The sequence below is a fragment of the Cucurbita pepo genome, chromosome LG14 (genome assembly GCF_002806865.2).
Source record: "Cucurbita pepo subsp. pepo cultivar mu-cu-16 chromosome LG14, ASM280686v2, whole genome shotgun sequence".
NCBI classification, from domain to species: domain Eukaryota; kingdom Viridiplantae; phylum Streptophyta; class Magnoliopsida; order Cucurbitales; family Cucurbitaceae; genus Cucurbita; species Cucurbita pepo.
The window spans coordinates 3377126-3391781 of record NC_036651.1 but is presented as its reverse complement, the minus strand read 5'-3'; the positions used below and the strand labels follow the sequence as shown (position 1 = coordinate 3391781).

The 14656-nt window shown below is 36.6% G+C and overlaps 3 protein-coding genes across 6 annotated transcripts; all 3 read left to right on the top strand.

Moving 5' to 3' along the window:
* Positions 1-1876: 1876 nt before the first annotated feature.
* LOC111810337 (GTPase ERA-like, chloroplastic) lies at positions 1877-6231 on the top strand. Its single transcript, XM_023697049.1, has 9 exons — positions 1877-2376; positions 2450-2595; positions 2675-2815; positions 2899-3012; positions 3128-3253; positions 4195-4293; positions 4386-4487; positions 5543-5623; positions 5763-6231. The coding sequence occupies exons 1-9, from the start codon at positions 1983-1985 to the stop codon at positions 5847-5849; spliced, it is 1290 nt and encodes a 429-aa protein (XP_023552817.1). The 5' UTR covers positions 1877-1982; the 3' UTR covers positions 5850-6231.
* Positions 6232-6439: 208 nt separating this feature from the next.
* LOC111810336 (pentatricopeptide repeat-containing protein At5g66500, mitochondrial) lies at positions 6440-10511 on the top strand. Of its 4 annotated transcripts, none has more exons than XM_023697048.1 (2): positions 6440-8376; positions 9778-10511. In XM_023697048.1, exon 1 carries the CDS (start codon positions 6572-6574, stop codon positions 8210-8212), a length of 1641 nt encoding a protein of 546 aa, XP_023552816.1. In that variant the 5' UTR covers positions 6440-6571; the 3' UTR covers positions 8213-8376; positions 9778-10511. The 4 variants fall into 4 exon arrangements, with proteins under 4 accessions (XP_023552816.1, XP_023552814.1, XP_023552815.1 ...); XM_023697046.1 differs by having other exon boundaries at positions 9770-10511; XM_023697047.1 differs by having other exon boundaries at positions 6440-8530.
* Positions 10512-13799: 3288 nt separating this feature from the next.
* On the top strand, positions 13800-14486 carry LOC111810408. The gene has a single exon (XM_023697115.1). The coding sequence runs from the start codon at positions 13800-13802 to the stop codon at positions 14484-14486; it is 687 nt and encodes a 228-aa protein (XP_023552883.1).
* The last annotated feature ends 170 nt before the right edge of the window (positions 14487-14656 follow it).

The following is a 14656-nucleotide window of genomic DNA, read 5'->3' as shown; positions in this document are numbered from 1 at the left end:
CTACAAATATATTTGGAACATATTTCATAAATGTAACTGCCCAGATCCACCGCTAGCAGATATTGTCCTCTTTGGGCTTTCTCTTTCGGACTTCCCCTCAAGACTTTAAAACGCGTCTGATAGGGAAGGTTTGCACCCTCCCCAACCAATGTTAGACATCACAATCCACCCCCCTTCAAGGCCTAGCGTCCTCGCTGGCACTATTTCCTTCCTCCAATCAATGTGGGATGATCTAAGGTGCTAGTTTTAGGTATTGGTTCGAAAGGGCATGGGTTTGAATCCCATTATTGTGATGTCCCACATTGGTTGGGGAGGAGAACAAACCAGGGTGTGAAAATCTTCCCCTAGCAGACCCGTTTTAAAGCCTTGAGCGGAAGCCCAAAAGGGAAAACCCAAAGAGGACAATATCTGCTAGCTGTGGATCTGCGTCCTTATACATTATCAATAATAAAACCACCTTTAGCCAATATTCCTAGTACTAAGTACCCGAAACACACATTATTATATAAAAATCGTGAGGCTGACGACGATACGTAATAAAGCAAAACCGTTATTACAACTATATTAGATGTAACCGAACATACATTTGAATGTGGCCCTGCAACAATTAACCAATTGGTTTGGTTTATGTTTATTCAATTCCTTTGAATTGTCACTTTCGGGTCCGCCTAAATTCATGGTGTGTTAGAGGCATCGTCCATTGTATTTGAATTTTCAGCCATCACCTAAACTATTCTTTTTCGTTGTTCGCCAAACTTTCTAATAATACGATGGTAGGTTCGAGCATAGTTAATTTAATGTCTCGTGCTCGAGATTTATATTAGAATATATAATTTCGATTTGGCACCATACCCGACTCTCTACTAGTTTTCCTTAATTATATTGTGACACATACTTAGAGCTCGTATGTAAGACGCTTGTATAGCTAAATACAGGTTGTTTATTAGGCGTTCTTGTGAGCCTAATAGTTCAAATTAGTGAACATTTATATTCCTATTTATTTCATTGTTGGTTCGATTTACTCGAACATCAATTTAGATAGTTGGACATTTATGATTTTATTCATAAATTGTTCGTTAAAATTTAATTTGTTTGGTTCATGAATGTCTTGAAAATTAGATTGGGTTGCTTACGATGCAATTATATATATACATATTTATTTTATTTTTATTTAATTTCATAATATTTTTATTATTTATTCTTCGACCACTCTTAAAAATAACTTTTAATTTATGGAATATAATTTTTTCAATTGCAAATTTTAATTAAATGTTGGAAAATAAATAAATAGATATTTTACGAACTACCATTTTACTTTTATAAAAAATAAAAATTTAAATAAATGACTCGAACTAATCCAACCAAAAAATATTATAACTAAATTGAGTTGAGTTTATTATTTAATAATATTATTAGACTGGAAAAAATTTAGAATAATTGGACTGAAACTAAAAAATTAATAAATAAAATATCATAAAATTCAAATATCAAATATTCATAAGTGTCAAATATTTTTTATATTTATAATAATTTAAAAATTACAGTAGAGTAGAGTTGGATTATAGCCTATTTTTGAGTTGATTGGGTTGACCCGACTAAAAAAAGGTCAAACTCGCAAACAGACTCGAATTTTTTATTTTCTAAAATTTCAACTCAGCTCGATCGAAAAAAATCAAACCCGAGCTAACCCTTGTAGTTTGGGTTAGGTAATTCAGGTTCATCGGATTCTCGAGCCGTTTGAACATGAACAAATTTGATCTCTAAATAATTTTTTAAAAAAATCTAAACAATATTTTTCATAATATTATTAAATGCGTATAAATACGCAATGCATATCGAGGGGACGGGTGTTGCTTCCCGAAACGGCGCCGTATCGATGGTTTATCTACTCCACTCTCTTGATTCCAAATTTCGAACAAGCGAGCTATCAACAACGTCTGTAAGTAACAGTCTCAAATCGCTTCGTCGCTGGAGCTCCGACGATGGAGCTGGCGTTACAGGCACCGGCAACTCTTTCCCGGAGTAAAATCCACGCTCATAATTTCTTCTACTCCAACACTATCTTCATTTCCCCGCCGGAGAAGCAAACCCCATTGCCTCTACTTTCCCGACAAAACCACTCCCGATTCCAAGTCCGAGCCAGAAATTCAAGCCACAGGACACGGAGGTCTGTGTTGAAGAATCAATCCGTTACCATTAGTGAGAATGGATTCAACGAAGAAGAGGAAACAGACGGTGAAGGGACGAGCTCTTTGTACTCCGACGATGAGTTGTCGTTCTTGTCTCTGAATGAGAAGCCGGATCGGAACTTGACTTTGCTTGATGATTACGAGATTGAGGAACTTGGATATGTCAGCGACCCTAACCATAGAAGCGGTTTGTATACTTTCCCTGTTCTTATGGAGAGAAAGAGATATCGAATTGTGAGTGTTTATGGTTGAAATTGCAGGATTCGCGGCTCTGTTAGGGAAGCCGAATGTTGGGAAGAGTACTCTTGTAAACCAATTGATAGGACAGAAGTTGTCCATTGTTACGGATAAGCCTCAAACGACGAGGCACCGGATTCTGGGTATATGTTCTGGGCCAGAGTATCAGGTTTGATAGTTTTCGTTATGGTTTAGATTCACAGCCAACAGTGATTTTGAAGAACTTCCAGTTAATCCCTTAATGGCAGGTGATACTTTATGATACACCTGGTGTCATTGAGAAGAAAATGCACAAATTGGATTCAATGATGATGAAGAATGTGCGTAGCGCTGCCATTAATGCAGACTGTGTTTTGGTTGTTGTTGATGCATGTAAAGCGCCTCAAAAAGTATGATTTCTGGAGTTCATAATTGCTTTTGAACATATTGGCTTCTTTTCATATACTTAGCCCTTTCTATTTGGAGTTTGTAGATTGATGAGGTTTTGGAAGAAGGTATAGGGAACCTTAAAGAAATGCCACCCACCTTGCTGGTATTAAACAAAAAGGATTTGATCAAACCGGGCGAAATCGCTAAGAAACTCGAGGTCAGAATCAGAACCCATTGCTTGATGTTTTTGTAGGTGTGTTCTAGTAGACTCATGCTGTTCTTTATTCGTTTGAAATTTTGATTTATCTCAAAGGAACCTCTTGTCTTTGTAGTGGTATGAGAAATTTACTAATGTTGATGAGGTTATACCTGTGAGCGCCAAGTATGGCCATGGGATTGAAGACGTGAAGGAATGGATACTATCCAAACTTCCTGTTGGGCCAGCTTATTATCCAAAGGTAGGTAAATAGCGAAGGAAGCCATAGCCATGCTTATCTCTTTTCATATCTATTGTCATTGATTTCTTTTGATGCGAGGTTGTGCATTCAGCTCTTTAGTTGTTGCGTTCATAGTGATGATAGAATTCATTAATCAGGCCGATATCTTCATTTAAAGGTTCTACCTCGAGAGATGATATTAGTGTCTTAACTACTAAGCTATGCGCACGTTCGTCATATTTTGACTAAATTGCAGTTAGAAGAATTTGAAGGTAGCTTTGATACTAGTGTACCATCATCATATCAAAAAGCATTTAAGTTTGTTTAAAGAACTTGATACAACCTTGTTAAAAAGTTAGTATAAGTCTCTTAGCAGTTAGTCAAGTTGATTCTGGAACATGGTTGTTACTTTCATCTCATTCGATCAAGAGAGATTTGGCAATTCCGGAGGTTCCACTTTTACTGGGAATCATGTGTCAGGTGAGCAAGAGCCGCTTCGTCATAGTATAGACTTATAGGCTAACGGTGTTGAGGATTGTTGGTAGGGAGTCCCTCATCAGCTAATTAAGGGGATGATCATGGGTTTATAAGTAAGGAATACATCTCCATTGGTATGAGGCCTTTTGGGGAAACCAAAAGCAAACCCATGAGAGCTTATACTCAAAGTGGACAATATCATACCATTGTGGAGGTTCGTAGTTCCTAACAAACGGGTCACTGCATTTCACAGCAGCTTGTTCCAACACCTCCGGATATCGGGTGAAAGATTCTAGACTTGTTTGTAATTGTCTGATAGCAAATCGAGCTTATTACTTAAATGATATAGAGCAGACAAGCTTGAAACTTAGTCTGTCTCAGATGTCTTAGTTCGAAAGTAAAATTAGAGAAAATTATGGTTCTAAACTTCTTCGTCATCCTCTTTAAGACCTATAACCTTTACCTTTTTCCTCATGAATTTTCAGGACATAGTAAGTGAGCATCCAGAAAGATTTTTTGTTTCTGAAATTGTCAGAGAAAAGATATTCATGCAATATCGCAATGAAGTTCCTTATGCATGTCAGGTGCATAACTCTTTTTTTCCCCTTCTCTTTCATTATCAATTCATCAGGAGTCTAGAAAGTATTTATAAATGCTAGAATTTTGTTCTTTCCAGGTGAATGTAGTGAGCTACAAGAGTAGACCTGGTGCTAAAGATTTTATTCAAGCGGAAATTGTTGTTGAGAAAAATTCTCAGAAAGTCATTCTCATCGGGAAGGTAAGTAGATAACAATTTTATCAGTCATTTAGTGTATATAACTTAGCCATTCTTAGCACTACTCTTAAAAGTCATATCAGATTATATTGGCCGTGTATATAACTATTTCCTCGCCGTTGAGAGTACGACGGATCGTACTCTAATCTACTTAATGGCAGAATATCAGAGGGCTGTCATGTAGTTAAATTTTGTAGTATTAGCATGGGATTGTATGTTTCCAGTTTTTGAATCCCATCTTGTTCTTGTTTCAATAATGTTCATGCGACCTGGTTGAAGGGGACAAAATTATCAATGGTTTCTGGTTCTAAAGCATCCGAGGCTTTGGTTAACTAAGGCCCGTTTGATAACATTTTTAGTTTTTGAAATTTATGTTTGTTTCCTCTGAATTTATTTACCATGATTTTCATCTATTCTTAAAGAAATGTTTCAATTCCTTGTCAAAAGAACATGTTTTTCACAAACTATATATATTTTTATTTTCAAAACTTGGCTTCGCTTGGCTGGTTTTTGTGATCAGTAGTAGAAAGTGGATAACAAAGAAACTTATATAGTAACGGCCCAAGTCCACCGCTAGCAGATATTGTCCTCTTTAGACCTTGACTTTTGGACTTAAACGTGTTTGCTAGGGAGAGGTTTCCACACCCTTATAAGGAATGCTTCATTCCCCTCTACAACCAATGTGCGATCTCACAATCCACTCCCCTTGAGGGCCAGCGTCCTTGCTGGCACACCACCCGTTGTCTAGCTCTGATACCATTTGTAACCGCTCAAGCCCACCGCTAGCAGATATTGTCCTATTTGGGCTTTGATTTTCGGGCTTAAATGTGTTTGCTATAAGGAATGCTTTATTTCTCTCTCCAACCGATGTAGGATCTCACGTATATGGTGCAAGTAATGTTTATAAACTTAATTTTAAAAAAAACCAAATGGTTATCAAACGAGTCTAAATTATCCAGATATCTGAAAGACCTCAAAAAAAATCCTAGAAGATCTAAAGGTATGTTTAATAACGTGCAAGCGCTCGATGCCTAACACTGCAATCTGATTGTTTACAGGAAGGAAAGGCTCTGAAACTTCTTGCAACAGCTGCTCGTCTCGATATAGAAGATTTCTTGCAAAAGAAGGTCTATATTGAGGTATTGATTCTTTTTATGAGCTGCGTGTTTATGCAATAGCTTTGTCTTCCATTGCGAGCTAGTGTACTCGAATGCATTGAGTGTTTGTTTATACTGTCGGAGAATGAATGTAAGTGCTAACAAAATCATGGTTGAACAGATTGAGGTTAAAGTGAAAGAAAATTGGCGGCAAGATGAAGGGCTGTTGAAGAACTATGGCTATGAAGGACGAATTCAAGCATTGTAATGTTAGATGCTTTCATTTGTTTGGTGATATCAATTGGGTAACTCTGTAGTTTGTAGATTTTCTTCCTATCCCATCAATTGAATGTGATGATCTTTGGATGTCATTTGCAAAACTCGTCTAGTCATTCGAGTAGCCTTTCGGTCCGTGAAGATCAGTGTGAGATGGTAGAATGTGAGAAATTTGTTTATTGTATGGACGGTATGCAATATATTATTACTTGTTAGTCTAGTCAATATGATTAGAGATGTCTACCGGTGGGTATAGGGAAGCCCCAACCCCGCCCGAACGTTGCCCCCCTTTTCATTTCTTATTTTTGTAACATTTCTCATTTATTTTTCAAGGAATCAAGGGGAGAATCTTCGTGGAGAATCTTCATGGAGAATGTGCAGGGATCGAGTTCTCTACGGATAATTTTTTTCCTGTATATTTATTTTTTTAAAAAAATAGTTCTTCAGAATAATCTTTTTTAATGCCTAATACATTGTTTATTATAATTTGTAATAGAAATATAAATAAATATATACATATATATGTATATGTCTATATATGTATATCTACATATGTATATGCATACATACACATACACATACACACATATATATATATATATGTGGAGGATTCGATTTGAATTAGTGGGTGCAGCTTAGTTGGGCTCTGCTCCAAAAGAAACATGCTCGGACCGCAATGTCTCTGAAGGCGAATTCTTCACAAATGTCCAAGCAATGCGTTCACCAATCGCTAAATCTCTGTACGTTACTAACCCATTTTCACGTTTCTGTTTGCCCATTTCGATTCCTTCTCTTTCTGCTTTGAATTCGGCCACTACCTCCTTTAATCCCTGTTGTTCCGAATCCTTTTGCTCTCTTGCCCACCAACTGTTCGATGAATTGCCTCGAAGAGATATTCCCTCACTTACTTCCCTTCTCACCTCGTATGTGCGTGGTCATCGCCACTCAGACGCCTGGTCTCTCTTCCGTCAAATGCACCGTTCCTGCTCTCCTCTCACCGCCCACACTCTCACCGCTGCCTTGGCTGCCTGCTCGGCATTACCCACCTCCGATTATGGCCAACAAGTTCATGGGCTAATCATCAAAACAGGTACATATTCCGGGATTGTAACTAAAACTGCCATTTTAGACATGTACTCCAAATGTGGGCTTCTTGATCACTCTGTTCAGGTCTTTGAGGAAATGGAATTGAAAGATGTGGTTGCGTGGAATGCGTTGCTATCCAGCTTTTTGAGAGAAGGTCTTGCTGGGAAAGCACTAAATGTGTTTGAAGAAATGAAGAGAGAAAAAGTGGAATGTAGTGAGTTTACTTTGTGTTCGGTGCTCAAGGCTTGTGCGGTTTTGAAAGATTTTCAGCTGGGTAAGCAAGTTCATGGGATGGTTGTTGTTATGGATAGAGATATGCTTGTTTTGGGTACTGCCTTGGTTGATTTCTACTCTACTGTTGGCTGTATCAGTGAAGCCATGAAAGTTTACACTAGTTTAGATTGTATAAAGGATGATATCATGCTTAATTCTTTAATTTCTGGGTGTGTTGTGAATAAACAATATGAAGAAGCCTTTTCATTGATGAGCAAGATGAGACCTAATGCAATTGCATTAACAAGCGCCCTGGCTGCTTGCTCTGAGAATTCTGATCTATGGATAGGGAAGCAAATACACTGTGCTTTGGTCCGTCATGGTATGACATCCAATACCCAATTGTGCAATACTTTGCTTGATATGTATGCAAAATGTGGGAAAATTTCGAATGCTCGAATAGTGTTCGATGAAATGCGTCATAGAGATGTAGTATCATGGAGCAGCATGATACAAGCATATGGAAGTCATGGAGATGGGCTAAAAGCTTTCGAATTGTTCAAGATGATGCTAGATGGAAGAACTGGAGTGTTGCCAAATTCAGTGACATTCCTTTCTGTCTTATCTGCCTGTGGGCATTCGGGGCTGGTGGAACAGGGACAAGAATGTTTCTATTTGGCAAAGGAGAGGTATAGTTCATATCTAGCTCCTGAACACTATGCCTGCTTCATAGATATATTAGGCCGAGCTGGTAAGATTGAAGAAGTATGGAGTGTGTTCCATGATATGGAGATGTGTGGCGTTAAGATTACATCAAAACTATGGGCAGCATTGCTTAATGCTTGTAGTCACAACCAAGATGTTTCCAGGGGTGAGTTTGCTGCTAAAAGACTGCTTCGATTGGATCCGAACAAGGCTGGGAATTTCGTGTTGGCATCGAATTTTTATGCGTCGATAGGAAAGTGGGATTCGGTCGGTGAATTGAGGAGAATCATGTGGGAAAAGGGACTGAGTAAGGAAGCTGGGAATAGCTTGGTCAGTTCTTCTTGCTTCTAATGCAGCAGATGAGAGAATTGGCTGAGTTTTTAATGCAGAAAAAGAAGAAACGCCTGATTGTGGGTTGAATCATCAGGTTTAATGCCACTCGTTGTTGATCAAGCCTGCAACCAACATGTCCTGTGGCTGAAGATATACAAATTTTGTTGTGCTCTGTTCTTCAGGTATGTAAACCTTTTCAAATTGAATTTCCTTTTTGTTATGCTTGTGAAAGATCAATTAATAAACTATTTTTGCATGCGGGTGAGTGCTGGTTTGCGTATTACCTCATACACACGAGACTTACCTGCGAGACTGCTGTAAGACAAGTTGACTCATGTGATTACAACCTAACCCTACATTATGGTACGAGAGGTTTAACTATACCCCTTGGAGTAGGAGTGTATAGGGTTTAAGTACCTAGGAACCTTATAAGCTAGCATAAACGATAAGTCATGACATTTGCTAACTTTAGAGTCGGTATATGAGCACATAGCTTAAGAAATCATTAGAAGGATTAAGTCCAACAAGAGCCTACAGGTAGGCTTGCTAGGTATTTTTATATTTATCTCATGTTTTTCTATTTGTTTTAGATGGAGTGTAGACTACTCTCGATGATAAGAGAGCACGGTGTCGGGGTGCCCTTTAGATCAAATCGTCTTCCTTGTCATTTTAATATTACATCAAATGTTGCTTTTGTATATTTTTGCAAACTGTTTTGATTTGACTCCGCCATTATACAATTTGAAAAACTTTATTGCCCTTTTTACCCTTGAGTCTACGTGACGATCTGTCACGCATCGAATAGTAGGTCGTTACAAGTTATCCCTTGAACCCATTCTTCTCCAAATCCTAATAAAAATCCCGGGGAAAATGGTACACTTTTTAAAGATCAAACAAAAAGGATATTTCCGAGTTGGATAAGAGAAAAGAAGAATGGGTGTTGGTTGATTGAAGTATCTCCCAAAGCTTTACATAAAAGTGAAGACTTCCCACTTGGGAATCAAAGCACCTTCTCTTGAAGAACATTCCTTCTTCTCAAGTTTCCACCATTAACTAACTTCTCTCTTTCATTCTCAAAGATAATGAAAGTTTAGGTAATGGTTGAAAACACAGAGATAAATATATATATATATATATATATATATATATATATATATGTGTGTGTGTGTGTGTGTATGTATATGTATATATAGATGAAGGTTGAGTGGATAAGGAATCAATGCCAGTTTAAAATTAGGTTAATGTCATCAACATTAGGAAATAGAAACAGAAGTTGAAGATGATTTTTATACCTAAAAATGACTAAAAGTTATGAACAACAATGACCCATCACTTCTTTTTTTGCACTTTTTTCTTTCTTTCTTTCCAATGGTGATTAACATTAAAGCATCTCTTCACTTTCAAGCTTTTATTTCAATTCTGCATTTTTATTCTTTGGTTATATTACCCGTTTAATCTTCGTGGTTTTGAGTGTCATGGTGCATTGTCTAAATTGTCTACTTTCGACATTAGTCTGCATGCTTTACTTTTAGCATCACCCAATAAACATTATACTTTAACGGGCACATTTTTCAGCGAAGCAGCTCGACCAACAGACAGGAGGTTTAACCATAATAAGTTTTCGGGACTTGGCCCTTCATTGAAGAGCAGATTTTGCATATGTAGTACTGTACTTTAGAAGAACTAAATGTATGAAATTAAGGACTCAGTGCTGACCATATTGAGAGAGACGAAAGCGCAGGTAACGCCAGTTGGCGAAGTGACATTAAGCATCTTTAGCGGTACAAAAAGAGAGGTCGTGATGATGTCATTTACAACTGTACCGCTCCTTGTGGAGTAGATCCTGCATCCAACCAAGTCTTTGACCAGGAAACGGGAGAATTCTCACCACCACTAGACCGTGAGCGCAATGGGAACAAGCTTCCCGAAAAGTCAGTCCAGGGTCAGAGTCAACATAGAATGAAGGGGACGACTCTAATATTGTGTTGCCAAAGCCAGCTTCTTGGCTTGCGGGCAGAGAAGAGCGAACATAGGGACTCGGTGTAGAGCGCAACGGAACTAAGAGAGTCATTCCATTTAGAGCAAGCCCATGTGGTTATGGGAGCGGACATGGGGGCTCGGTTTAGAGCAAACCCGTTTGGTTACGGGAGCAGATACGAGCGATTGATATCCGAATCAATTGGTCAAACAACAACAGAACAAAGTCTACAATGATGTGATGAAATTAAGGATGAAAGTGGAATAAATTTGAATTCTATATATTTTTTTGAATATACATAATAAATGTATGAAATTAATAGAAGGTAGGTTTCTTGTAAGGGAGTACAAATTCAGATGAATTCCTTTGACCAAAAAAATGTCAGAATTTACATCTTCCCCATGCACCCAATATAATTGCATTAAAAAACATTTCAATAATTTGCTCAACATACAAGAACAAGAGGAATGTTGACACGTGTACGGCTAGATGATATTACTTGAGTGGGTCCCTTTAGTGACCATCGGCGGTGGTGGTGCGTCAGAAACTTCTATCTCAGACTACTCATGACACAGCCTTCTAAACCCTAATTAAACCTACTCTCTCTCCTCTGTAGAGAGAGAAGGAACACGTGGCGTTTAATGAGGATATGGTGCATCAAATTTCGGTGTGGCTTTCGTGTACACTAACAAACGCAGCACTACAAACATAGGGCGGATCTATTTTATTCACAATTTTATATTTTTTTATTCAGATAAATAGTGGACCAAAAAAAAAAAAAATTTAAAATTTATGAATTTCAGATTTAAAAAATTAAATAGCTTGAAAATTTGATTTAATTTGATTTAAGTTCAAATAAATAAAATTATATGGATAAGATTTTATTTAAGTTAAATCAAATTTACCCAAATATAATACACTTATATATATATATATATTATTTTCTTAAAACCCTTTAAAATAATTTTTAATTGTTTGAAAACTAAAATTTTAAAATACATGGTTACAAAATTTAATAAAATGCTAATATTTTACTTTTATAAAAATAAAAATTTAAATAAATGATTCAAACAATTCAAACCAACCAAATGAAAATGGTTATTTGGGTTAAAAAATTTACGCCTCGAACAATTAGATTAAGTCTAACAACCTAATTTAATCTACTACGAACACTACTGTTATGAATCATTAGACATAAAATATAATTTTATATTTATTAAATTAAATAATTTTAAAAAATTTTGAATACTGAATAATGGGGAACAACTTATAAAGTAATGGGTAGTACAGAATTGAATTAAATTTTGAAAAATAACGAAATAAAATATATAATTAATTAAGGAATGAACCTACGACAGGGCTGTGACTAGGGTTGAAGGACAGGATCGGTTGGGTAACCTCTATATTTCCATTTCAAATTTTTAATTTAATAAACTATCTATTCAATAATGTAAAATAGTGGTTGAATTTAATTTCAATTTTTTATATAATTTTAAACGCTCCCATTTAAAAAAATTTACGCGACACCCGAGTAAAACAAAATTTACATGAACGAACCAAAATTACACAGTGTCTTTACTTTGAGAACTGAGAAATAGGTAACATGGTCATGTTACGAGAGATGTAGATGAATGTCGGGACATTATGATGTCAAATACGGATTCCAAATTTTGATCTGCCTACTTAAAAATGACTTGTTACGTATTGTCCGTTTTGACCCGTTACATATTGTAAAAAAAAAAAAAATGGGAAGATTGTGAATATAGCGTGTGGGTTAAGGCAAAGACTGAGGAAATCATCTCCATTTGCGTGCATTACATTACACCTTCTTCTTCTGTGTTCCTCACCCGCACTGACACACACACACACTTATAAATTATTTAAATAAATAAATAAATAGACACCACGTGATCCAACCCTCCATATGAAGGGAACAGCTTCCAAGATCTACGGCTGCGATTCACTGACATTCATAACTACACCCTTTGTTTACTTCTCATCTTACTCCCATTTTCTACCTTCCCCCTTTCATATTTAATAAAATAACGACATGCCTAAATGAATCGAACCCTCCATTTACCTATTCATACCAATAAAATTGTTAGATTTTACATCAGGTGGAGAGGAGAACGAAACTGTAATGGCCCAAATCCACCGCTAGTTGATATTGTCCTCTTTGAGTTTTCCCTCAAAGTTTTAAAACACGTCCACTACGGAGAGGTTGAATGCTTCGTTCTCTCTCCAACGGGATCTCACTAGCACACCGCTATGTGTCTAGCTCTGACACCATTTGTAACCGCTTAACCCCACCACTAGTAGATGCGTTTTAAAGCCTTGAGGAGAAGCCTGAAAAGAAAAGCTCAAAGAGGACAATATCTACTAGCGGTGAATCTGGAGCGTTACATAAACATTCTTTAAAATTTCCCTCTAACTAACGTATCTTACAAACTTTGAAGGAAAACCCGAGAGGAAGAATCCAAAAAAGACGTCTCATAAAAGTGAGCCTAACGACTCGAAAATTGAACGTATTTGACTTAGAACTGTACGGTACAACAATGGGTTTGGAAGGGTGTGTTTGAATGGTTCGTGGGTCAGTTGTTGACATGGTCAAGAATCTAACAAATTGGTTTTTATTTTTTTTTTGGTTAATAAAAAAGAAAAGTGAAAATATTTAATTTGGTTGGAAAATCCACGTGGAGAAAGCCCATTGATTCACGGCTTTCTGACCGTGATCCAGATAATTGGCGATTAAGACCTGGGACGACAGACATGTCTGTTTCTATTCCAATTTAAANTTTTTTTTTTTTTTTTTTTTTTTTTTTTTTTTTTTTTTTTTACTTTAATTCAATTTTTAATATTTTCATATTTAATTTATTCCATAAAAAAAATTACTTTTTCATTCTGTCTCTCACTTACATCATTTTATTATTTTTTTATTTTTTTGTGGAAATATATTATACTATTTATGTGCATTATCCTCATTTTCACCACTATCATAATTCCCATCATTAAAATATATAATCTCCATTATAAAATTAACCTTCATAATTTAATTTAATAAAATTTATAAATACTTTTATAATTTAACTATTTTTTTAAATGTAAATCGGATCGACTAATTAAATACGTTCACCGCTAAGATGTGAATGAAGAAGTGTTTCTCGTCCCCATCTAAACGTAAAAAAAAAAATTCCATTCTTGCCCTTTTATATTTTTGTTTCAAAAAAATTTTTAATGGATAATTTCTATTTTTTGGTATAAATTATTATTTTTCATAAACAAACCTATAATAAGATATTAACATAATTTAAAAAAAAATTAATTTGTAATATGCAACTTATTATATTATAATATAATATCATATATTAAAATAAGCAAGATGGGCAAATTGGTAATTTGGTTGAGACGGGATAGAAAATATAATCTCGTCTACGATCCCCCGGAGCTACTTTCCTCGGTCTCCCATCTCCCTATAAATATCCCCCAATTATCCACGCCCAAGCTTCACTTCTCTCATTTTCTTCAACATTCTTCAACATTCTTCAAATTTCTCTCTGAAATCAGTCGCCCAATCTCTTGAATCCGGCGACAATTTCTGTTTCTTCCCTAAAATTTTTCAATTTCCCGATGGATTTCTTCTTCTTCGACAAAGCGGAGAAGGTTTCAAGCTCTGTTCCGAGATGCAATCTCCTCCAACTCTTCGCCAAGTTCTTCCGTTTCATCGAGTTCTGCTTTCTACTGGTTTTCCTCTCCTGGACTTTCTCTAGGCTTCCGATCGCCGTCAGAATCTCCAGCGAGTATTTCGGAAAACTCCTCGGCTTCATCGCGAGTCCTCTCTTCGGATTCCTCCTCTGTAACGCCATCATCGTCGCACTCGTAGCAAAACCTAGCCAATTCTCAGGCTACAGCGCTGAAACCGAACGGATTTACGAAAACCTAATTGAAAAATCCGGAAGTCGCGACCTACCTGATTCGCTTGCGGAACGCGATTCTTCAATCGCAGAGGAGGTGGAGATTGTGTACCAGGATAAACAGATCATCGTGGAGTCGGAATCAGTAGTAGATCATCCGAAAGTGATTTTGAGGAGTTTATCGGAGAAACTTACGCGAGAATGCGTGACGACACAGAGTGAGAAGCTTCGGCGATCGGAGACGGAGAAGTGCCGGAATCTGGAACATTCGCACGACATTTTGTTCTTCCAGGAAGATTTGAGTAATGAAGATTTTCAGAAGAAGATTGAAGCGTTCATTGCGAAAGAGAAGAAGTTTCGTCGGGAAGAATCTTGCGCCATTGTACTCCGCTGCGACGGTTAACCTCCGCCTGAAAAAAAAAAAAAAAAAAAAAAAAAACTCGGTTGTACTATTTGATCCTGTGGAATGTACAGAGTAAAATTTCTTTTCACTCATGAAGGGTAAAATTGGTATTTCACCTTCGTTTTTTTTTGAAATTGGGTTCTATTTATCTGTTACTCGTCCTATTTTTA

What these genes read in the sequence shown, in the direction of transcription:
- LOC111810337 (XM_023697049.1), top strand. Translation starts at nt 1,983, where the DNA reads ATGGAGCTGGCGTTACAGGCACCGGCAACTCTTTCCCGGAGTAAAATC. An exon ending in GTTCTGGGCCAGAGTATCAG is followed by an intron (nt 2,596 to 2,674) that starts GTTTGATAGTTT and finishes CCTTAATGGCAG; the next exon opens with GTGATACTTTATGATACACC. An exon ending in GGCCAGCTTATTATCCAAAG is followed by an intron (nt 3,254 to 4,194) that starts GTAGGTAAATAG and finishes ATGAATTTTCAG; the next exon opens with GACATAGTAAGTGAGCATCC.
- LOC111810408 (XM_023697115.1), top strand. Translation starts at nt 13,800, where the DNA reads ATGGATTTCTTCTTCTTCGACAAAGCGGAGAAGGTTTCAAGCTCTGTT.
- LOC111810336 (XM_023697048.1), top strand. Translation starts at nt 6,572, where the DNA reads ATGCGTTCACCAATCGCTAAATCTCTGTACGTTACTAACCCATTTTCA.